The sequence below is a fragment of the Microcaecilia unicolor genome, chromosome 13 (assembly GCF_901765095.1).
Source record: "Microcaecilia unicolor chromosome 13, aMicUni1.1, whole genome shotgun sequence".
Classification (NCBI taxonomy): domain Eukaryota; kingdom Metazoa; phylum Chordata; class Amphibia; order Gymnophiona; family Siphonopidae; genus Microcaecilia; species Microcaecilia unicolor.
This window is the reverse complement of record NC_044043.1, coordinates 29,163,708-29,188,622: the sequence shown is the minus strand read 5'-3', so window position 1 is coordinate 29,188,622 and position 24,915 is coordinate 29,163,708. Positions and strand designations below refer to the sequence as shown.

The 24,915-nt window shown below is 46.0% G+C and overlaps 1 protein-coding gene across 1 annotated transcript in view; it reads left to right on the top strand.

Moving 5' to 3' along the window:
* LOC115482439 (collagen alpha-6(VI) chain-like) overlaps nt 1–24,915 on the top strand; it is a 76,366-nt gene that overhangs the window by 8,666 nt on the left and 42,785 nt on the right. Inside the window, exon 2 of the mRNA XM_030222186.1 lies at nt 14,860–15,462. Coding sequence (XP_030078046.1) covers nt 14,860–15,462 — 603 coding nt within the window. The remainder of the gene's footprint in view (nt 1–14,859; nt 15,463–24,915) is intronic.

Sequence of the window (24,915 nt, the reverse complement as noted above, 5' to 3'; positions counted from 1 at the left end):
TTTCAAATCTATGCTGAAAACCCACCTTTTCACTGCTGCTTTTGGCTCCTAGCCACTACTCATTTGCCTCCCCCTTAATTGTCTTGTCTGTCTGTATTATTTTAAATTGTAAGCTCTATTGAGCAGGGACTGTCTCTCTGTGTCAAGTGTTCAGCGCTGCGTGCATCTGGTAGTGCTATACAAATGCTAATAATAACTGGTCGTGGGCATTTGTAGGACAGTCTGGTGCTTCCAACGTGTTGGTACCATAAGTCATGAAGAGAAGGAGCAGTGATGGTCAGGATTAAGGGCCCCGTTTACTAAGCCGTGCTAGAGGCGCGTTGGTGCTTTTATCGCGTGCTAACTGTGTAGGCGCCCACAATATTCCTATCGGCGTCTACACAGCGCGCGCTAATTTTGTTCACGTGCTAAAAATGCTGACTCACCTTAGTAAACAGAGCCCTAAGTGTGATGTGAAATGTGAGGGTTCTGTAGAAGGGTTAAGGTGTGATCATTTTTAGCATGAGTGCAAGAACATTAGGGGTGTTTTCGTGTTGTTTCTGGCAATGTTTTTTTTTTCCCTTATGTTTTCATGGGAACTCTCTCATTACAATTACGCACGCTGTTTTGGAAAGTGTGCGCACTATATACAGGGAGACAGAAACAAAAAAAAAAGGCAAAAATCTGCCACAGAAATAGCAAACCAAAAGAAAAAAAGCAGATCAAAAAAGACAAAAAAATGGAACAGGAGGTTTATTACTTCTTCTGTTACCCTCCTGTTCCATTTTTTTTGTCTTTTTTGATCAGTCTTTTTTCTTTTGGTTTGCTATACACAGGGAGTTCATACTCATTCAGAAGAGTGTTTACTCTTTTCTGCGATGCTTTGCTCTTGCATACACTATCGGAAAAGACTGCACTCTTCTTACAAATAGTGTCCACTATAAATGGCCCAGAACAAAACACAAAACTGTGTGTTTTTCCTGCTCATTTTTGTTTGTGGACGACATAGGAAATATCGTTGACATATCCTTTTGTGGTTTCAAATGAATGCACCAGGGGCGTAGCCAGACTTCGGCGGGAGGGGGGTCCAGAGCCCGAGGTGAGGGGGCACATTTTAGCCCCCCCCCCGGTGCCGATGACCCCCTCCCCGCCATTGCCGACCCCCCCTGCCGACGACCCTCTCAACCCCCCTCCCACCGCCGCCGCCTACCTTTGCTGGCGGGGGACCGAACCCCCATCAGCCGAGGTCCTCTTCATCTGTTGCAAGGCTTTGTTCAGTTTCTGAGCCTGACATCCTTGCAACAGAAGAAGAGGACCTCGGCTGGCGGGGGTTGGGGTCCCCCGCCAGCAAAGATAGGCGACGGCGGGTTGGCAGCGGGAGGGGGGTCAAAAGGGTCGTCCACAGGGGGGTCCAGGGCCAAATCTACGGCAGCGGGAGGGGGGTCAAAAGGGTCGTCCACAGGGGGGTCCAGGGCCAAATCTACGGGGGCCCAGGCCCCCATGGCCCCACATAGCTACGCCACTGGAATGCACATCACTATGCGACGGAGATCAAGGGGCTCTTTCACTAAGCCGCGTAAGCATCTACCTGAGCCCAACACCTGCCAAAATGGAGTTACCGCATGGCTACCACGTGCCTCTTGGGGTAATTTCATTTTTGACGTGCGTCCGAGACACGTGTCCGAAAAATGTTTTCCGACATGCGCGCCAAGTGGTACCTGACGCGCGTAGCTCATTACCGCCCAGTTACCGCATGAGTCTTTACCGCTAAGTCAATGGCTGGCGGTAAGGTCTCAGACCTGAATGGACACGCGGCAATTTTGATTTTGCCACATGTCCATTTTTGGCAAAAATTCAAAAAAGGCCTTTTTTTACAGGCACGCTGAAAAATGGATCGGCACACACCCAAAGCCCGCGCCTACACTACCACAAGCCATTTTTCAGTGCACCTTTGTAAAAGGACCCTAAGGGACTAAAGAGAGTAGGAATGAGCATATCATCGCTGAGTAGCATTGGAATTAGAAGCCAAAGAAGCACAGGACCCTTCAAGGATGGGGGCAACACAGCTATACTTTATTAATCAGACCTGACATGGTCCATGTTTCGCCGCCTACATTAGGGGTCTAGGCAAATAGAGAGAATAAGCACAGACCTACAGGAAAATTATAGATTTTTACCATAAAATAATTTAAAACAAAACATAAATTAATGATATTAAAAAGATATATATATAAATAAAGGTTAAATGAGTGTACAAACCAATAAATAAAAATAAAATGATTTACATAAAATAAACTGCGGGTAATATAGATGAATTAAATAGTAAGTGGAAGCTTCATATAGCTGAAAACTAGGTGTAGTGTCTGAATCCAAATATGTCAATCATTCAATGGAAAGATGCATCTTGTCTTGAGAAACCAAAGTGACAAATGATCTTAAGAAATGTGATGCTGATATGAAAGTGACGTATGAAAAATACTAATGTGAGAAGCTAGGATGAAGAATGGTGGTAAAAGTGTGCAAACTCCTCACTGAACATTACGTTTCTGTTTCTGTTGCATTTACCCCTGGATTCTCTATATCACGGCAAGATTTCCGCACGGAAATCTAAGCGGATTCCATAACCTAACTGGTTTACAAGCCAATCAGCATTGTTAATTGGATAACAAGCAATTATCAGCACTAATTGGCTTTACTTAGAATTTACATGCACTACCTGCTAAGCGTATTCTGTAAGGTGGTGCGCACAAATTCTAATGTGCATGGTGAAAAGGGGGTGTGGTCATGGGCAATCCAAAAATCTACGCACAGGGTTCTAGAATACACCTGCTCTGCTCTGTCAGTTTTCAAGGGCCATATTTGTCCTACTCCCAATCTCTCCCATCAGGCACAAACCCCTTTAGGGCCGTCCTCCTTCCATGAGGGCATCTTGCTGGGTCACACCCTGGCCTTAAGCAGATACTTTTCTGCTCTGTCCTGCTCCTGGATAGGGCTCCCCAATCCTTCCAGGGCTCTTATTCCTTCTCCAGTTATCGTGAGAACGACAATAACTGCTCCTTAATTTCTGCCTACTCGAAGGTGGTGTTCAAAGATCCTGGCCACTTGGCAGGGGCTTGCAGGCCACCAGAGATTACTCAGTGTCCTTCTTTAGAGACAAAACCAAGGAAATCTCCACTTTTATTATCCCTTGACTCCATCTCCCCTGTAACTCTTCTCTTCAGGGACACTTTTCCTCTGCATTTTGTTTCATAAACGATCCCATGGGCCGGGTTTCCTTCAACCCAGGGACCTCCCAGTTACTCCCCTCAGTGACTCTCTACAGGGATTCCATCTTTTAGTAATCCCAATTCACCAGGGGATTACATTAAGACATCAAGACCCAAACTGCTTGCTCAGTTGTGAAACAATGTACCTTGTGCCCATGACGTCCAAAAAAAAAGTCATGTCACAATTCTTCCCTGAATTGGATAAAAATTCTACCAGCACTTTTTTGCACACAATTTTGCAGTCACAGTATTTTTCTGTATGAACATTTATATTGCACAAGTCTCCAGATATTAATTACTAGCCGTTAAGCCCGTTAAAACGGGCGAGATTTCCAGCTACCCACCTCGCCGCCGCTCCCTCCCCCCTCCTTGCCGGGCCCCCTGCACTGACCTGACAGCGCCTCTCACCTCCATGTGACAGCGCTGCAGGCAGCAGCAGATCGCTCTGCTGCTGCCTACAGCACTTCCACACTGAGGTGAGAGGTGCTGTCAGGTCAGTGCAGGGGGTCCAATACGGAGGGGGGCGGGAGCGGCGGCGGGGATGGGGGGAGGTTGGTGCTCACGATGTTCGTTTCCAGGCTCCAGGTGGCAGCGGCAGCGTTCGACAGTCCGACTCCGTTTCCCTCTCTGTTCCGCCCTCTGACATCATCACGTCTTGACGCGAGGGCGGGACAGAGGGAAGTTTCTACTGCGCATTTGCAGGTGAGTCGGTCACTTGCCATTTATATGTTTGATTAGGCAAATGAAGCTCAGTTTCTAGACTGTGCAAACAAATATACTTTCACTTTTCTTTGCCTCAGTTTTCTTTGATCCTCCAAATTGATAACTGAGTAACTACAGTATATGTATTCAAGGGCCACAAATAAATCAGGCTTTCAGGATACCCATTAAGAATATATATGAGAAAATCTGCATGCATACTGCCTTCATTGTATGCACACCTATCCCATACATATTCATTAGGAATTTCATGAAAATCCAACCAATGCACAGCTCTCAAGGACTGGAAGCGAATACTGGGTGACAACAGGGCCGCCGAGAGACTGAGCCAAGCGCCCCCCTCCCCCCCAGGATCACCGCTGCCAACCTTGGGGCTGGCGGCGATTCTGATGCCCCACCAGCAGAAGACTCTAGCGCTGCTCTTCACTCTATGCCTGCTCTGCCCCTGCAGCTGCTTTTTTCTCTTGTCGCGCAGGCTTGGTTTCAATTGAGTATGCACCTGAGGGGAAAAGCAGCCGGTCGGCACGGCGGTAGAGGCGAGCGAAGAGCAGCGCTGGAGCGGGGCCCGAACACTGGGGCCCATCAGGAGCAGGAGAGAAAGAGAGAGAGAGACACCGGCGCCGGGCCTCACCTTGGAGGCCAGGCCCGGGGAATTTTGCCCCCCTGCCTCCCCCAACTCGGTGGTCCTATGTGACAACATTGCGATCACTGAGACAGATCATGCAGTCCTGGCATATTGTCTGCAACTGAAGAACCAAAAGAGATTAGAGTTGTTAACCTCTCCAAGGTTGACCCAAAGAGGTTGATCCAGCCTTGGCTTTGCCTCAGTCATGCACAGAGATGTAGGGGTCCTTTAACTAATCTGCGGTAAAAAGTGGTCTGCGGCAGTGTGGGTGCATGTTTCTGGCGCACGCTTGGCCATTTTTTTACCTCATCTGTGAAAAAGGGCCTTTCTTAAAATGGGCCAGGAAATGGCCGTGTGCTGAAATTAAAATTAGTGTGTGCCTATTTATAGCCTGAGCCCTTACTGCCACCCGTTGATCTAGCGGTAAGGGCTCATGCACTACATGTGTAGTAACCGTTTAGCACACGCCAACTGCCAATTACCAACGGAATTGCCGCGCGCAGAAGAAAATATACAATTTTTTTTCTGCAGCCAGAATGAGCGCACACCAAACCCAAAATTACCACCAGGGGGTCGTTTTGGCACATGCTGCACGCGCTTAGGCCCTACCACAGCTTAGTAAAAGGGCCCATAGTGGGTTAATGCCCATCTCTTCAATGTCGCCTTCAGCACCTAACCACCATACATTTCGTCCTTTAGATTGTAAGCTCCTTTGAGCAGGGACTGACCTTCTTTGTTAAACTGTACAGCGCTACGTAACCCTAGTAGCGCTCTAGAAATGTTAACATAGTAACATAGTAAATGACAGCAGAAAAAGACCTGCATGGTCCATCCAGTCTGCCCAACAAGACAAACTCATATGTGCTACTTTTTGTGTATACCCTACTTTGATTTGTACCTGTCCTCTTCAGGGCACAGACCGTATAAGTCTGCCCAGCACTAACCCCGCCTCCCACCATCGGCTCTGGCATAGACCGTATACGTCTGCCCAGCACTATCCCCGCCTCCCGCCACCGGCTCTGCCACCCAATCTCAGCTAAGCTCCTTAGGATCCATTCCTTCTGAACAGGATTCCTTTATGTTTATCCCACGCTTGTTTGAATTCTGTTACCGTTTTCATTGTACAGCGCTGCGTAACCCTAGTAGCGCTTTAGAAATGTCAAGTAGTAGTAGTAGTAGTCATTTCCACCACCTCCCGCGGGAGGGCATTCCAAGCATCCACTACTCTCTCCGTGAAAAAATACTTCCTGACATTTTTTTTGAGTCTGCCTCCCTTCAATCTCATTTCATGTCCTCTCGTTCTACCGCCTTCGCACCTCCGGAAAAGGTTCATTTGCGGATTAATACTTTTCAAATATTTGAACGTCTGTATCATATCACCCCTGTTTCTCCTTTCTTCCAGAGTATACATGTTCAGGTCATCAAGTCTCTCCTCATACGTCTTGTAACGCAAATCCCTGACCATTCTCGTAGCTTTTCTTTGCACCGCTTCAATTCTTTTTACATCCTTCGCAAGGTATGGCCTCCAAAACTGAACACAATACTCTAGGTGGGGCCTCACCAACGACTTATACAGGGGCATCAACATCTCCTTTCTTCTGCTGGTCACACCTCTCTTTATACAGCCTAACAACCTTCTAGCTACGGCCACCACCTTGTCACACTGTTTCATCGCCTTCAGATCCTCAGATACTATCACCCCAAGATCCCTCTCCCCGTCCGTACCTATCAGATTCTCCCCACCTAACACACACATCTCCCGAGGGTTTCTATTCCCTAAGTGCATCACTTTGCATTTCTTCGCATTGAATTTTAATTGCCAAACCTTAGACCATTCTTCTAGCTTCCTCAGATCCTTTTTCATGTTTTCCACTCCCTCCCAGGTGTCCACTCTGTTGCAGGTCTTAGTGTCATCCGCAAATAGGCAAACTTTACCTTCTAACCCTTCGGCAATGTCACTCACAAATATATTGAACAGAATCGGTCCCAGCACCGATCCCTGAGGCACACCACTACTCACCTTTCCCTCCTCCGAGCGAATTCCATTCACCACCACCCTCTGGCTTCCGTCCGTCAACCAGTTCCTAATCCAGTTCAACACTTGGGGTCCTATCTTCAGCCCATCCAGTTTATTTAAGAGCCTCCTGTGGGGAACCGTGTCAAAAGCTTTGCTGAAATCTAAGTAGATTATGTCCATAGCTCGTCCCTGATTCAATTCTCCTGTCACCCAATCAAAGAACTCAATGAGATTCATTTGGCATGATTTCCCTTTGGTAAAACCATGTTGTCTCGAATCTTGCAACTTATTGGCTTCCAGGAAATTCACTATCCTTTCCTTCAGCATCGCTTCCATTACTTTTCCAATAATCGAAGTGAGTCTTACCGGCCTGTAGTTTCCAGCTTCTTCCCTATCACCACTCTTGTGAAGAGGGACCACCTCCGCCGTTCTCCAATCCTTCGGAACCTCTCCCCTCTGCAAGGATATGTTAAACAAATCTTTAAGAGGACCCGCCAGTACCTCTCTGAGCTCCCTCAATATCCTGGGGTGGATCCCATCCGGTCCCATGGCTTTATCCACCTTTAGCTTTTCAAGCTGTTCATACACATTCTCTTCCGTGAACTGTGCTCTATCCACTTCAATCTCATTTGTACTTTTTGCAGTCCATCGCGGTCCTTCTCCAGGATTTTCTTCTGTGAAAACAGAACAAAAGTATCTATTTAGCAAATTTGCTTTTTCTTCATCATTATCCACATAGCGGTTCGCAGTATCTTTTAGTCTCACAATTCCCTTTTTAGTCATTCTCCTTTCACTTATATACCTGAAGAAAGTTTTGTCACCCCTCCTTACATTTCTAGCCATTTGTTCTTCCGCTTGCGCTTTCGCCAGACGTATCTCTCTCTTGGCTTCTTTCAGTTTCATCCTGTATTCTTCCTTGTGTTCCTTTTCTTTAGTTTTTGTGTATTTCTGGAACGCCAACTCTTTAGCCTTTATTTTCTCAGCCACTTGCTTGGAGAACCATATCGGTTTCCTTTTTCTCTTGCTTTTATTTACTTTCCTTACATAAAGGTTTGTGGCCCTATTTATAGCTTCTTTCAGCCTGGACCACTGTCCTTCCACTTCTCGTATTTCCTCCCAGCCCATCATCTCCTTCCTCAGGTATTCCCCCATTTTAGTAAAGTCAGCATGCTTGAAATCCAGAACTTTGAGTTTTGAGTGGCCGCTCTCCCCTTTAGCTGTAATATCAAACCAAACCGATTGATGGTCACTGCTGCCCAGGTGGGCACCCACTCGGATATTTGACACGCTATCCCCATTTGTGAGCACCGGATCCAGTGTCGCTCCCTCCCTCGTGGGTTCTGTCACCATTTGTCTGAGCAAACCGCTTTGTAAAGCATCCACGATCTCTCTACTTCTTTCCGATTCCGCAGACGGAACCTTCCAATCTACATCCGGCAGATTGAAATCTCCCAGCAACAGCACCTCTTTCTTGTTTCCCAACTTTTGAATATCTGCGATCAGGTCTTTATCTAGTTCCTCCAATTGTTTCGGAGGTCTGTAGACAACACCCACGTGTATAGAGGTTCTATCCTCTCTTTTTAAGGTGGTCCATATTGCCTCTTCCTTTCCCCAGGTCCCTGTCATTTCGGTCGCCGTGATATCATTTCTCACATATAGAGCTACTCCTCCACCTTTACGACTCTCTCTATCCTTCCTAAACAGATTATAGACTGGTATGTTTGCATCCCATTCATGCAAACCATTTAGCCACGTCTCCTATATATATATATATATATATATATATATACTATATATATATATATATATATATATATAGTATCCAGCTTATAATTAAAAAAGAAAAACGCCTATATTGCGACCCAAATCGGGAGATAGACATTTATCTCACAAAAACGAATAAAGCGGTATAATCGAAAGCCGAATTTGGACGTTTTCAACTGCACTCCGTCGCGGATGCAAACAAAGTTGATGGGGGCGTGTCAAAGGCGTGGTGAAGGCGGAACTGGGGCGTGGTTATCGGCCGATCAGCGATAGGCGCCTTTCGCCGATAATGGAAAAAAAATATGCGTTTTTAGCGAGAATTTAGGGCACTTTTCCTGGACCCTGTTTTTCCACGAATAGGGCCCTAAAAAGTGCCCTAAATGACCAGATGACCACTGGAGGGAGTCGGGGATGACCTCCCGTGACTCCCCCAGTGGTCACAAACCCCCTCCCACCACAAAAATATGCCGTTTCACAACTTTTTATGTTCACCCTCAAATGTCATACCCACCTCCCTGGCAGCAGTATGCAGGTCACTGGAGCAGTTATTAGGGGGTGCAGTGGACGTCAGGCAGGTAGACCCAGGCCCACCCCCCCCCCACCTGTTACACTTGTGCTGGTAAATGGAAGCCCTCCACACCGCCCCCCAAACCCACTGTACCCACATGTAGGTGCCCCCTTCACCCCTTAGGCTATAGTAATGGTGTAGACTTGTGGGTGGTGGGTTTTGAGGGGGATTTGGGGGGCTCAACACACAAGGGAAGGGTGCTATGCACCTGGGAGCTCTTTTACCTTTTTTTTTTTTTTTTGTAAAAGTGCCCCCTAGGGTGCCCGGTTGGTGTCCTGGCATGTGAGGGGGACCAGTGCATTACGACTCCTGGCCCCTCCCACGAACAAATGCCTTGGATTTATTCGTTTTTGAGCTGGGCGCTTTCATTTTCCATTATCGCTGAAAAACAAAAACGCCCAGCTCACAAATTGTCGAATAAAACATGGACGTCTATTTTTTCCCAAAATACGGTTCGGTCCGCCCCTTCACGGACCCGTTCTTGGAGATAAACGCCCATGGAGATAGACGTTTTCGTTCGATTATGCCCCTCCACATATACTAGTAGTAGTAGTATGGGAGGGATATATTTGGAGGATGGAATGTGGGTGGGGACAGGGGAGTGCCAAGTGTGGGGGGGAAAGCTGAGGGGTGAGAGTGGGTGGGCAGGCATTGAAAGTATGCAGGGCAGGGGTTTTTAAACCTGTCCTGGGGAAACCCCAACCAATCAGGTTTTCAGGGTATTCACACTGAATATTCACTTGTTCAGAACCCTTATTTTATCATCCTCACCTTAATATTCCCTTATCTCTTGTTTGTCCTAATTAGATTGTAAGCTCTGTCGAGCAGGGACTGTCTCTTCATGTTCAACTGTATAGCGCTGCGTACGTCTAGTAGCGCTATAGAAATGATAAGTAGTAGTAGTAGTTAATGGGTGGGGGTGTTATATGCGTTTCCCGCGCTGCTCCAACTGTTTCTCCTGCAAGATATTGGTTATCCTCCCTTCATCTACCTTTCAGAGCACTAGCCCATTCCCAGCATCACAAATTCAGAACAGAAGAGGTTGGCACACCACCACCGCCAGTACCATATATACACCAGAGAGGGAGCCAGGCTCAGTATTTTGGATGGGCCCTTCTATGCACGTGCTGACGTCCCCTCCACACCACACCCATCTTCCCAGAGGTATTTTTTAATATCACAGATTTTTTTCACCTACCCACATCTTCTCCCGCTCCTTCGTGGCGTCCATGCATCTGCACTCCTTTCTCTGAACCCTGTCCCTCCCCAGTATCGGAACAAGCGTCCCTCGGCGCATGCAGCTATTCATTCTCAGGCTTCCATCTGTCAGTGTCCCGCCCTCGCTGACATCATTTCCTGTTTCCTGTGTGGCAGAACGTGGCAGATGGAGGTGCGTGGCACTGCCCAATTACCACCGGGTATACTCTAGAGCTACAAAAATGAATACATTTTTGTAGCGCAGGAAATGACATGCTAGGGGTGGGAAGTACCACAGGGCTGCTGCGGTAGCCTGACGGTACCTCCCGTATAGCGAGTGGTAAGCACGCGTTGTGCTTATCGCCGCTTGGTAAAAGGAGCCCTATGTAAATTTTGGTATGTACATCTTGTGAGTGTGTGCTGTCCTATCTCCAAATGGTGTTCTTTTCTAATCCTGTTTTTACCAATTGTAAACCGCCTTGACCCAGTCTTTGAATTTGGTGGGATATCAAGAACTAAATAAACATAAATACAGTTTGGGTTTGTGCTTGCATTTTGCTGTGCGCTATGTTATATCGCTGGGCACCCAACCCAAAAGGGGGCATGGCCACAGGACAGGCATGAGTAGGTCACGGGGTAGATGTGCCCAACTGGTGCACCGGGATTTACACCTGGTTTCAGTTGGCGTATGTCCTAGTATTCAAACTCAGGCATGAGAATCCAAGATGCGTGCTATTTCATAAAGGGTTCTCAGCTCAGAGCATTCTGTATCGAACAGTGGCGTAGCTACGTGAGACCATGGGGGCCTGGGCCCCCGTAGATTTGGCCCTGGAACCTCCTGCCGATGACCCTCTTGACCCCCCCTTCCTGCCGCCAACCCTCCCCCGCCGTCGCTTACCTTTGCTGGCGGGGGACCCCAACGTGCAGGACGTCAGACTCACAGAAACAGAACGAAGCCTTGTGCCGGAAGAAGAGGACTTCGGCTGGTGGGTGTTGGGGTCCCCCGCCAGCAAAGGTAGGCGACAGTGGTGGCAGGGGAGGGTTGGAGGCGGGAGGGGGGGGGTTGAGAGGGTCATCGGCAGGGGGGTCAAAGTTGTTGTTGTTGGTGGTGGTGGTGGCGGTGGGGATCGGCAATAGTGGGGGGGGGGGGGGGCAGCGGCGCCAGGGGGGGGCTAAAATGTGCCCCCTCACCTCAGGCTCTGGACCCCCCCTCCCGCCGAAGTCTGGCTACGCCCCTGGTATCGAATAGCACCGAGTGCCGATTTTTTTTCCAGCGCTGATTTTTGAGCACCATTTACTGAATCCAGCCTTCTAGGCATACAAGAAAGTTTCCAAGGAAGGGAAAGCGTGCCTCCTGAGGTAGGGAAGCACCTAAGAATAGAATTGTGCAGGGGAAGTATTTTTGTTTGATTTTGGTTAAACCTTTCATTGCTTCGTTCAGTTTTGTTTTGTTTTTTTCTATTTTAGTGGCCACTATTTCAATTTAGCACATGCTAACACAAAATAGTGTGCCACAGTTTGTCTTGGACATGTGATATTTGATGTCACTGCAGGCTTAATCAGCATATTTTCAATGAAATAGCTTAAGCTAAAATGGAGTGAAACTGCAGAAAATGAAAATGTTCGGGGGCGTGTCAAGATGGCGGCCGGAGCGTTCGTGGATCGCTCACGGTAGTTTTGCTGGGAGCCTAATCTTTGTGTTTTTCCTCTCAACTGAAATGCCTCACACCAAAAGGAAGGGGCTAGTTAAGGCAGTTAAGGGCCTGACGCCAGCGGCCCGAACTTCCTCCCCGTCCCAACAAACACTGGACCGATTTGCGACGCGTATCCAAGGAAATAGGGCGAGCGAAGCTGAATTGGGAGCTATTGGAGGAGCCATATCTCCCTCAGCACTGGAAATATCTCTTTCGCCACCAGATAATCGACCTCCGCCGCCAGCGATTTCGGGGCGGAGGGAGGAGGATGAAGCCACTACGGAAGGCGTGTTGGACCAAACCTCAGATGGCGCTAACTCCCCCCCGAACGCTGAGGATATTTCTTTGGAGGGGAACCCTCCGGCGGAGATAAATCTGCAGATGATATGGAAGACACTACAGGGCTTGAGCCAGACGGTAATAAAATCTGCTCGAGAGACTTCTCTGTTAGTAAGTAAAATTGACTCTTTGACTAATTCCCTTGAAAAAACTAAGCAGGAATCGGTCTTACAAACTGAAGCACTTCAGCAGGAAGTTAAATCTTTATAATCTGTGACTGAATCTTTAGTAACAGATAAAATAGTAATCCACAAGAAAATTGAACAGTTTGAGAACTTTAATAGAAGATTGAATCTTAGAATATTGAATTTCCCCTGGATTAAAGAACTGAGTCCTATTGAAATGTTCAAGAAATATTTAAAAGAAATCTTGTTATATCCAGATTCAGCTATTCCTCCTTTAAATAGAATATATTACCTTCCAATTCCTCTGCAAGCTGAATCGGGAGATAAGGGCAAGACAAATGAACATGGGAACATATCTTTGGATCCTCAAGCACAACTGGACATTTCAGTAATATTAGACTCATCTCTATCTGAAATTGAACAGCGCAGAACTCTTTTGATATCATTCGTTTTTGAACAGGATTTGAATGCTGTACTGAAGTTATATTTTAAAAATGCTTTAAAAACTTTTGGTGGTCAAAGATTGTGGATATACCCGGATGTTTGTAAGACAACTCAGGATAGGAGAAAGATATTTCTTTCATATAGAGAAGAGACCCGAGCTTTGGGGGCAACATATTTACTTGCTTACCCATGTAAATGTCTGGTTAAATATATGGGAGTAAAATATATATTTTTTGAACCAGAACATCTTAAAGCGTTCTTAGCGATGAAAAAATTAGCCATTACACCTGCAGAATAATTGATGTTATCAGATTATCAATAGTAGTAAGGGTAAGGTAGGCCAGGCCATAAACGATTATTTTCTTTTTCTTCTTTGAGATCTCCTATAATCTAATTCACGTTTCCCTTGGAAGTTATAGTTGTGGTCTAATTAATTGTATAACCTGTTCTTACTTGGTGAATTTGTGTATTTGCAATATTATTAATAATATAATTGTTTAGATTATTGATCAAGGTATACAATGTATTACTATTTACATGTTTTCGTGTAAAAAATTTTTTTAAATCTAATAAATAAATAAATAAATAAAAAAATGAAAATGTTCATCCCTAAGTGAAAATAAGGAACAGAAGCCTGATGGGAGGGAGTGAACTAGAAGGGGTGGAAATATAAACTAATTTAAACTGAAAGCAGCATAAAATCAAAAAGCTAAAGCAGGGCAGATTCTAACAGCAGATTAACAAATCAAAACACATTGAAACAACTAGACTTTTTGAAAATCTTTCCAGTGTTTATGGAACCTGGAAAGCTCAATACATCTGCGGTCAAAGTACAACAGACTTAAGCCACTCATTATGGGCCCCTTTTACTAAGCTGTGTAAGCATCTATGCGCGCCCAACGCACGCCAAAATGAACTTACCCTGCCTGACTACCGCATGCCTCTTGCGGTAATTTAATTTTTGGCGGGCGTCCACTACGCACGTCTGGCAAATATTTTCGGATGAGTGCAATGGACGCGCGCCAAGTGGCATCTGACGTGCATAGGTCGTTGCCATGCAGATTCTTTACCGCTAGGTCTAGGGCTGGCAGTAAGGTAAGACTCCCAAAATGGGCGCGCAGCAATTTTGATTTTGCCGCACATCCATTTTCGGCAAAAATTTTTAAAAAGGCATTTTTGGTACGTGCGCTGAAAAATATTTCTGCGCACAGCCAAAACCCGCGCCTACGCTACCGCAAGCCACTATATTTTTGTATTATTACTGTATTGGACACATTTTACAAGCGTTGCTCATTACAAAATAGATGGTCTACTTTGCACGTTTGACTTCTGATACACAAATTTGGGGGTCCTTTTACTAAGGTATGCTGAAAAATGCTTACTGTAGTGTAGGTGGGATTTGGGGCGCATGCAGATCCATTTTTCAGCCTGCCTGTAAAAAAAGCCCTTTTTAGTATTTTTGCCGAAAATGGATGTACGGCAAAATTAAAATTGCCGCGCATCCATTTTGGATCTGCGACCTTACCAACAGCCATTGACCTAGCGGTAAAGTCTCGCATGGTAACCGGGTGGTAATGACCTACACATGCCAAATGCCACATGGCGCGCGGCTGAAATTTTTCGGCCGCGTGTATCGAACACATGCCAAAAATGAAATTACCATAAGAGCCACGTGGTAGCCAGGCGCCAACTCCATTTTGGCCAGCGTTGGGTGCACGTAGAGCCTTACGAAGCTTAGTAAAAGGGCCCCACAGTAATTATAATATTACAACAAAAGGAACTGCCATCAAAATTTCATCTCTGCTCTTCTTTCTGCCCCCCCCCCCCCCCACAAAAAAAAAAATTCTATGCCCTCAGGCTGATGCTAGGGCTGGCAGAAAGAGGAGCTGGGGAAGGGGCAAATGGCTGATTCTGATACACGGTTTTTGGTCACTAAATGGAACCCACATAAAATGCCACAAATGTTTGTGTGTGCATGTCACATATACACCAATAAAGCCATATGCTTCTGACCCTGGGACAGCACCTAATTACTTGAAAGGTAAACCTCTAATAAATGCAAATGACAATCCCTAGATTCAGAAATGCTAATTATAATATTCATCTTCTGTTTACATATAGAATGTACAACAAAGCAAGAAGCTATTCTCGTATACTTGCAGGATGGCTCTGGAAGCATCTGGCCGCAAGATTTCAATAAATCGAAAGCCTTCGCTGTCAATATAACACAACATTTTCAGATCGGACGAAATAACGTGCAAGTTGGATATGTACAGTTCTCAGATAATGTACAAATTGTATTTACCCCTGACACATATGATGATGCTAATTCCATCACCTCTGCCATTATGAATATGGTTCAGCTGAAACAAGGAACCAAGACAGGTAAAGCACTAGATACCGTGATTAGGGAATTGAGGAAGGCAGCTGCTCTCCGGCCAGGCGTCCCCATCTACCTTATTGTGGTAACAGATGGAGAATCCCAAGACAGTGTGTTGCAACCTGCTGAGAATTTGAGGAATACGACGAATGCCATGGTTTACTGCATTGGAGTGGGCACTGAGGCTAACCAAACAGAGCTGAATCAGATTGCTGGGAATAAGTCGCGGGTCTTTACCGTAGGCAGCTTTGATGGCCTGAAAGATATAGAAAATACTGTTATGAAGCAAATGTGTTCTGAGGTGCCCGTACAAAAAGATTCACCTCCAGCAGTTTCAAATAAAGGTAAGAGGCTTGTGTGTTTTATCTAAACCCAGTAACGGCGTTTTGTCTTTTTCTTTTTTTGTTACATTTGTACCCCGCACTATCCCACTCATGGCAGGCTCAATGCGGCTTACATGGGGCAATGGAGGGTTAAGTGACTTGCCCAGAGTCACAAGGAGCTGCCTGTGCCTGCAGTGGGAATCGAACCCAGTTCCCCAGGAGCAAAGTCCACCACCCTAACCACTAGGCCACTCCTCCACTGTTGCTACTATTTGAGATTCTACATGGAATGTTGCTATTCCACTAGCAACATTCCATGTAGAAGTCGGCCCTTGCGGATCACCAATGTGGCCGCGCAGGCTTCTACTACATGGAATGTTGCTAGTGGAATAGCAACATTCCATGTAGAATCTCCAATAGTATCTATTTTATTTTTGTTATATTTGTACCCCGCGCTTTCCCACTCATGGCAGGCTCAATGTGGCTTACATGGGGCAATGGAGGGTTAAGTGACTTGCCCAGAGTCACAAGGAGCTGCCTGTGCCGGGAATCGAACTCAGTTCCTCAGGACCAAAGTCCATCACCCTAACCACTAGGCCACTCCTCTTGATAAACCATATAAGTAGTACCACAAGAAACCTGTATGTGGAAAGGATCATAAGTACCCAAAATAAGAAGAACGCGTGAGATAAATGATCAGTAAGTCTATCAAGCACCTAATGAAAGTGGTCAAATACATCATCACAAAGAGGAGCAGGTCCAGAAACCCAAGAAAAGAAGAAGGTAGTCACGTTTTCAACATACTCGTTACAAAAGGCAATATAGCAAAGACTGAACAAACAATATTCACAACGAATATGCAGGCGATATATTTGCATACAGACCTGGCATATGTTGGCATCTCTAGGCCAGATGCACAAAGCTTACCTTGCTATTAACGTTTGCTTTAGACAGCACAAAGGGGTTTTCCACGGCTCTAACGTGTGCTGTTTGCAGTCACCGAGAACCCCATGCAAATGTATTACAGTGAGCTCCTTATATGGTGTTTACCCCTGCTCAGTGCATCCCACAATGCACTGGGCAGGGCCTGGGCGCTGCCATTTGTTCCAGGAGGGCCCGAGGCAGGAGGGAGGAGCAATTGCTCCTGCCCTCCTCCTTGTTCTAAAGGTACAGGGAGGGGAGGGAGTGTGGGTTGGGTGCGGGAGGGAGGGGTGTGTGTTCCTGCGCAGGGGAAGGGGTTTGGTCCACCATGGAAATTTTTTTTAAAAGGTTGCAGGGTCAGAGGGAGGGGGGGGGGGGTCGTGGTCCTCTGGACCACCAGGGTAAATTTTAAAAAACAGTGTGGGTTAACAGGTCCAGTGCATCAGAGCTATCAAATGGATTTGACAGCAATATCAAATCCATCTGACAGCTCGAACTCACAAATAGCGAGGATGCACAAAGGGGGATCCGTGCAGTTCATTTGCATGCGATCCCTTTCGTGCATCACTGGCTGTTAGCGATTCACTAAATTTCACGGTTGCCTTTGTGCATCGGGGCCTCAGTTTCTCACGGATATTCATTGTGAATGTAGCTGAAAACATACCCTAAACTTGTCCTCCGTGCAAGTTTAGGAAGCTTGGGGATAAATACGATGGAAGAGTGAATGGAGTGAGAAGGGGTTGATTGTTGCTCCACATCACCCTCCTTACAGTCAGCCATGCAGTCTGAACTAAGAGGATGCTGCAACTGTGACCCTCAGGCAGAAGAACGATGAGGTCAATAGTCAGCCACAAGTTTCAAGTTATGCAGATTTTTGTTTTTGATTTAGTGAGATGCTGGATGAATGTATTGATTCATTTCTTGTGCTGTCTTCTTTGCTTGGGTGCATAGTTTCCATACACATTTCTTGTCGTCCATAAATCATGTCCTTAATGTTTTTAGTCTCATGCATTATTCCAATGGTCTCTAATGTTTCTCAAACCTCACACTAACACTATCTGCTTTTGTCTCACCTAGAATGTAAACCACACTGAACCCTGGAAAGGGGATATTAGCGATATTCAAGAATTGATTTGAATTTGAATTGAAATTGCAAACAGAAAATACATGAGACCAATTATAGGGTCATAAGGATAGATGTAGGAAGATTTTCCCCATTTCCTTCAGCATTTGGTTCTTCCCCATGTAAGCCTGTCCCCTACTCACAAAAGCATTCCTAACCTTTCTACTCACTAGCTGATTTCTCCTTTCTAATCTCCTCTACCATCTGAAGTATTTGCAGCCTTTCCACTTGGCTGTCCAATGACTGCCTGGCTCACTCTGCTTCTTCCATTTTAGGAATGCAAACTTATTAGCATGCTTTAAAAATGTGTGCACAGAAAACTGATTTGTTCCTTGTAACCTATGAACTAAAATGTGTGCAACCAGTTTGCGCACAGAAAACATTTCTAATGCATGCTTCAAATGTTTTGTGAGTGTGTGAAACAAACAAAAAAAAAAATCGAGGAAAAATTGGAAAAAAAGGCCAAATTTTCCAAAAATGAATCGTCTTTTGCCTCTGCTCATCACTCCCCTCTTCCTCCTTCTCCTCCTTTCTGCTGGTAGAGAGCAGGCCAGGGTATGCTGCAAAGTCTCCCCTTCCTGTTCCCATGGCAACAGGCCACACCTCCCAAAATGAGGAAGAGGAGCAAAGTTCTTCATCAAGAAGCCTCAGGAGTTAGAACTGACAGAACAGGAATTTTCTGGAAGATCTGGGAGACTTGAGTTGTTAAAAATAGTACTGCAGCAGCAGCAGCAGCAGGGCAACTTCTTCCACACAGGTCCATTCAGTGACAAATGACTTTTGATCACACTGCGGGTGATATGTGCATTTATTATTTATAGTAACATAGTAGATGACGGCAGATAAAGACCTGTACGGTCCATCCAGCCTGCCCAACAAGATAAACTCATATGTGCTACTTTATATGTATACCTGACCTTGATTTATCCTTCAAATTTTTCAGTCCCAGATCTATCTGTCAATACTTTTCTCCCACCGCATTGTATAACTTATATAAGTTGTCAAAATCTAATTATTTCCTTATTCAGTTTTCACAACTCTTCTGATTTTGCCTCAGTGGTGCTTCATTGTCCAATAATTATTTTTTTGGCAATTCATACGGCACCAACTTCCTCATCGGCTTCTAAACAATCATTTTAATATATTTAAAGCACTTATCTTAAATATATTCGGATTGGGGGCTCAAAGCTGTCCAACATGCATGTTTCGCCTGCTAGGCTGTGTCAAGGGCTTCCCCTGGAAAAAATATATAAATAACGTCTCAAAACATTAAGTATGAGTTGAGCTTTCACTTCTCACACAAAATGACAATTTCCACATATAATCCCTAGCTCATAATTACCCTTATGCCGTTCTAGCGCCAGCTCAACTAGATTATTTTCGGGATTACCCCTGTCAAGATGGCGACGGCGTCTAAATTAAACCCTTTAAATGATTCCTCACATGACGTATCAAAACCCTCGGTTCCCATTGGGCAGGACTGAAAAACCTTTATATTAAGGAGGCCCATTCTAATTCGGCATTTAAGCCAGTCGGACTAACCGTATTTAAATAATAAATGTACCACAGCTACAAAAATAAATATTCAGCCAAGCGGCCAAATTGGGCCACTGAAATAGCAGTCCTATCTTTGGCTGCAATAAATTTAACCAGCTAGCACCGAATATTACCTCTGAATTTCAGATTCATGTTCACTCCAGGTTAGAAGTGAAAATGCATTTTTTTTTTTTTTTAACACCCCAGGGACCTTAAGGCATTAATAATCAAGGGGGTTGACATTCAGTGGGAATTAATTGGTAGGAGAGGGTCCTACCTGGATAAGTCCCACTGACCAGGCCCTACCCACATTTTCAGTTGACTGTCACAGTACTATCAGGGTAGTACCAGGGATCCTGGGGGTAGACTTGGCATGGATCCTGAAAATTATCTGGGCGCCACCAATATTCTGTGCTGAGCATGGTGGACCACATAAAATACATTCTGAGATTTTCCAGGTATAGCACTAAATATCGACCATATCCAGGTAACTTCCGGGTGCAGTACAGACACCGGAAAAGGGCTGACCTCAATGTTCTCTCTAAGCTGAGCAGGAGTCCTCTAAGGAAGTGATAGGGAGAGTAGATGGCATGGATGGGCCATATGTTCTTTATCTGCCTACATTCTTCTATGTTTCTACGTAAACGCATTGCTGCCAGTGGGGTGTGGTGCTTCGATATTGTATTCTCAATCCCTAGAGGCAGGCAGGTTCCCCGGAGTCCTTCACAGCTTGACTGCCCCTCGCTATTGAACGTGCAATACTGAAATGGCACCACCTACTGACAGGAGGGTAAGTGGAGGATTCGTGCTTAGCTTAGAGGGAACATTTGCTGGCACTGAATAATCAGACTAATTCAGCCAGCAGCTTACCGCGCGCTATCCCAGAACTACCACTGGCCCAACGCAGCCGCCAGCAGTAGTTCCAGCTCGAGCGTGTGCCATTTCCGGCACGCCAGAAATTTTTCTTTTTTGTAGCACAGCACTAACCTGGCAGTAATCAGGCATCGCCATGTGCCTCCCGGTTATTGCTGGGTTACCAGGGCTTATCGCCACCTCAGTGGGTGGCGGTAACTGCTCCCCACTGCATGGAAGAGTTATCTTACCACATGGTAATTAATTTAGGGGCTTTTTACCCACTGTAGTAAAAAAATGGGCCCTGATGCACGGGAAAAATGGCAACCGCCACTACCGCAGAGTCCTTTTCCCACAGCTTAGTAAAAGGACCCCTTAGCTAGTTGAAGTCAAGTTTTCACTGGATAAATCAGCTTCAAACTGGTAGATGTATCCGGAAAATCAGCCACATAACTAGCACAGTACCAAGTTATCTTATAAGTACATAAGCACTGCCACGCTGGGAAAAGACCATCTTGAGTGGTTATAGTTATGTCAGGATAGATCCATAATTTCTGACCACAAAATAACTCCTGAGCATTTTAAAACTAAAGTCTCATTACAGCATTCAGATCTTGTTCAAAAACAAATGAAGCCAGCACCATGGCTCTATCACTAACATCAGACAGCAAGTCCTCCAAAATTGCTGAAAGGTCTTTTAGGTCATTATCATCCTTCTGGTTCTGCTCTTGATTTCCCTGGAGCTGAGCCTCCCCTGAGGCTTTTTTTCATAGGCAAATAATAAACCTTATTAAAAGGCAGAATCTGTCCAGAGGCAAACTTGACATTTTCAACAAGAAACGTTTTTGACAATTCCATGGGGGAGACCCCAACAGGTGTAGGGAAATTCAAAATCCTCAAATGTAGTCGCCTATTAAAGTTTTCAATTTGATCCAATTTTTGATGTATAACAATATTGTCCTTATTCAAAGCAGACACAGTACCTTTAATAGCATTTACCTCCACTTGGATTCTTTGAACCTGTTCAGCAGAATCATGCTTCATGTTTTCCACCATTTGAGAAAGTTGTTCTACCTTAGCAGCAAGATTCAGCGTTTCCTGGGTCGACTGCTCCACTGAAGAATTTAGCTGCTCCACTGCCTTCCAAAGTGTATCTAGTGTCACCACCACGAGAGATGAAGAAATCTGCTCCAAAGTTGAATTTACTCCTGCTGCTATCTTATCAAGAGAAGCTCTGCCACCACCAGATCCAATCTCGGCAATCTTCGCCAGAGCGGAGTTTGGTTTCCCCTCCCGAATTGCAGCGGGGCATGATGGGATGTCAGTTGCCAGGGGAGGTAACCGAGCTTATCGTCTTTCCACCAAAACCCACTTCTCCTCTTCCTCCACTTTCTATCTCAGTTGATAACACCCTCATCCTCCCCGTCTCATCTGCCCGCAACCTCGGAGTCATCTTTGACTCCTCTCTCTCCTTCTCTGCGCATATCCAGCAGATAGCCAAGACCTGTCGCTTCTTCCTCTTTAACATCAGCAAAATTCGCCCTTTCCTCTCTGAACACACCACCCGAACTCTCGTCCACGCTCTCATTACCTCTCGCCTGGACTACTGCAACTTACTCCTCACCGGCCTCCCACTTAGCCATCTATCCCCCCTTCAGTCTGTTCAGAACTCTGCTGCACGTCTCATATTCCGCCAGAACCGATATACTCATATCACCCCTCTCCTCAGGTCACTTCACTGGCTTCCGATCAGATACCGCATTCAATTCAAGCTTCTCCTTCTTACCTACAAATGCACTCAGTCTGCTGCCCCTCACTACCTCTCTACCCTCATCTCCCCTTACGTTCCCGCCCGTAACCTCCGTTCACAGGATAAATCCCTCCTCTCAGTACCCTTCTCCACCACCGCCAACTCCAGGCTCCGCTCATTCTGCCTCGCCTCACCCTATGCTTGGAACAACCTTCCTGAACCCTTACGCCAAGCCCCCTCCCTGCCCGTCTTCAAGTCTTTGCTTAAAGCCCACCTCTTCAATGCTGCGTTCGGCACCTAACCCTTACTGTTCAGTGAATCCAGACTGCCCCAATTTGACTGCCCCTATCGGACCGACCGTTCACTTGTCTATTAGATTGTAAGCTCTTTGAGCAGGGACTGTCTCTCTTTGTTAAATTGTACAGCGCTGCGTAACCCTAGTAGCGCTCTAGAAATGTTAAGTAGTAGTAGTAGTAGTAGTAACGTAATGTCATGCTCCAAGAGAGCAGGAGTTCCATCCTCCCGCACTCCAACCGAGCCCACACCAGCATTCTCCAGGGGACGACGGGTCGAGAAGCGTTCCAGAGTCTGCTGAACCGGTGAGGATGTCCTGGCCGGCAGCGGTATCGCCTTGACAGTCCCCTTTCTTTTGCTATGTGGCATCACGGTAAGTAGCAAAAATTCCAGCAGTTCTAACCGGGCCAGCTACTCAGTCCCAGCATGTAGGTGCCATCTTGGCCACTCCCCCAGCCCATTTCAAATACTACTCTGACTCCTATAAAGTGTAGCGTAGCTAATGGACATTAGCATTCACTAAGTGCCACGTGACCCATAAGTATAAAATAGGACACACATCACCAAGGTTGCCAGATGGACGGTTTTCCCACCCAATTGGGCGGCTTTCTGCAACCCGCTGCGGGAAATTTTTGACCGCTGCGGGTTGTGGTTTTTTGGGTGGCTTTTATTTTGGCCGGGCGGTTTTTTTCGTGGCTGGCTGCGGTTTTTCGCCCCGCGGGGGCGTGGTTAATGATGTCGGGGGCAGGGTTGATGACGGCGGAGGCGGGGTTGATGACAGCAGGGGTGGAGCTGATGACGGCAGGGGGCGGGGTTGATGACGGCGGGGGTGGAGCTGATGACGGTGGGGGCGGGTGTGTGTGATTTTGGGCGGGTTTGGAACTGGTTAATCTGGCAACCCTGCGCATCACTTAGAGTGTACTCACTAAGCTTTAGTAAAGGATACTGGTACATATAACATAACCAGTACTTTAGATCCAGAACAAAAATAAATGTAAATATAATATAGAGACAGGGTGAGGCATAAAAAGTAACCCCCTAGAGTTGTTTCCTATTTTCTCAGCAACTGCTTGGAATTTCAATGTGAAATTTCACAGCTTTATGTGTTGTTGCTATCTATGTTTACGTGCTGAGTGGAATAAAATTATCTTTGAACATGATGAAGTTACAGACTTTTTAGAATGACCACCCAGTGATTTTTGCACATTCAATTGCACTGTAAAACTACCATTATTTTGGGAAAAAAACAGGGTACCAGTTTACTGTTAATGATGTCACAGAACCCTTATTTTATCATCCTCACCTTAATATTCCCTTATCTCTTGTTTGTCCTAATTAGATTGTAAGCTCTGTCGAGCAGGGACTGTCTCTTCATGTTCAACTGTATACTACTACTACTATTTAACATTTCTAGAGCGCTACAAAGTGTACGCAGCGCTGTACAAACACAGAAGAAAGACAGTCCCTGCTCAAAGAGCTTACAATCTAATAGACAAAAAGTAAAGCATTTAAATTTAAAATATTTAAGCAGTCAAGCACAAGAGAACAGTCACAGAAGGACAGAAGATGTTGAAGGGTGGTCAGTGTGATTAGGTGTAACTCTGGTTGGAGTAGTGGGAGAAGGTGATAGGAGATATACTATAGGATGTCATTCTGAGGCCAGGCTAAGTCTAAAGCAGGAGAAGGTATTCTCTGCAGCCTATCTGTGAGATGGAAAATGCTCTCTGAAGCTGCTGCTGTAAGTTGTTAGTTTTCTCTCCCTGAAAGAGATCCAAGCCACACCCACGAAGTTCAAACTGTCAGTGGGGAGGGTGAGGGGAGGAAATGGCAGTGCTTGATGAAAAGAGAGCTCAGTTTGATAGGAGATATACTATAGGATGTCATTCTGAGGCCAGGCTAAGTCTAAAGCAGGAGAAGGTATTCTCTGCAGCCTATCTGTGAGATGGAAAATGCTCTCTGAAGCTGCTGCTATAAGTTGTTAGTTTTCTCTCCCTGAAAGAGATCCAAGCCACACCCACGAAGTTCAAACTGTCAGTGGGGAGGGTGAGGGGAGGAAATGGCAGTGCTTGATGAAAAAGAGAGCTCAGTTTGATAGGAGATATACTATAGGATGTCATTCTGAGGCCAGGCTAAGTCTAAAGCAGGAGAAGGTATTCTCTGCAGCCTATCTGTGAGATGGAAAATGCTCTCTGAAGCTGCTGCTATAAGTTGTTAGTTTTCTCTCCCTGAAAGAGATCCAAGCCACACCCACGAAGTTCAAACTGTCAGTGGGGAGGGTGAGGGGAGGAAATGGCAGTGCTTGATGAAAAAGAGAGCTCAGTTTGATAGGAGATATACTATAGGATGTCATTCTGAGGCCAGGCTAAGTCTAAAGCAGGAGAAGGTATTCTCTGCAGCCTATCTGTGAGATGGAAAATAGCGCTGCGTACGTCTAGTAGCGCTATAGAAATGATAAGTAGTAGTAGTAGTTAATGGGTGGGGGTGTTATATGCGTTTCCCGCGCTGCTCCAACTGTTTCTCCTGCAAGATATTGGTTATCCTCCCTTCATCTACCTTTCAGAGCACTAGCCCATTCCCAGCATCACAAATTCAGAACAGAAGAGGTTGGCACACCACCACCGCCAGTACCATATATACACCAGAGAGGGAGCCAGGCTCAGTATTTTGGATGGGCCCTTCTATGCACGTGCTGACGTCCCCTCCACACCACACCACACCCATCTTCCCAGAGGTATTTTTTAATATCACAGATTTTTTTCACCTACCCACATCTTCTCCCGCTCCTTCGTGGCGTCCATGCATCTGCACTCCTTTCTCTGAACCCTGTCCCTCCCCAGTATCGGAACAAGCGTCCCTCGGCGCATGCAGCTATTCATTCTCAGGCTTCCATCTGTCAGTGTCCCGCCCTCGCTGACATCATTTCCTGTTTCCTGTGTGGCAGAACGTGGCAGATGGAGGTGCGTGGCACTGCCCAATTACCACCGGGTATACTCTAGAG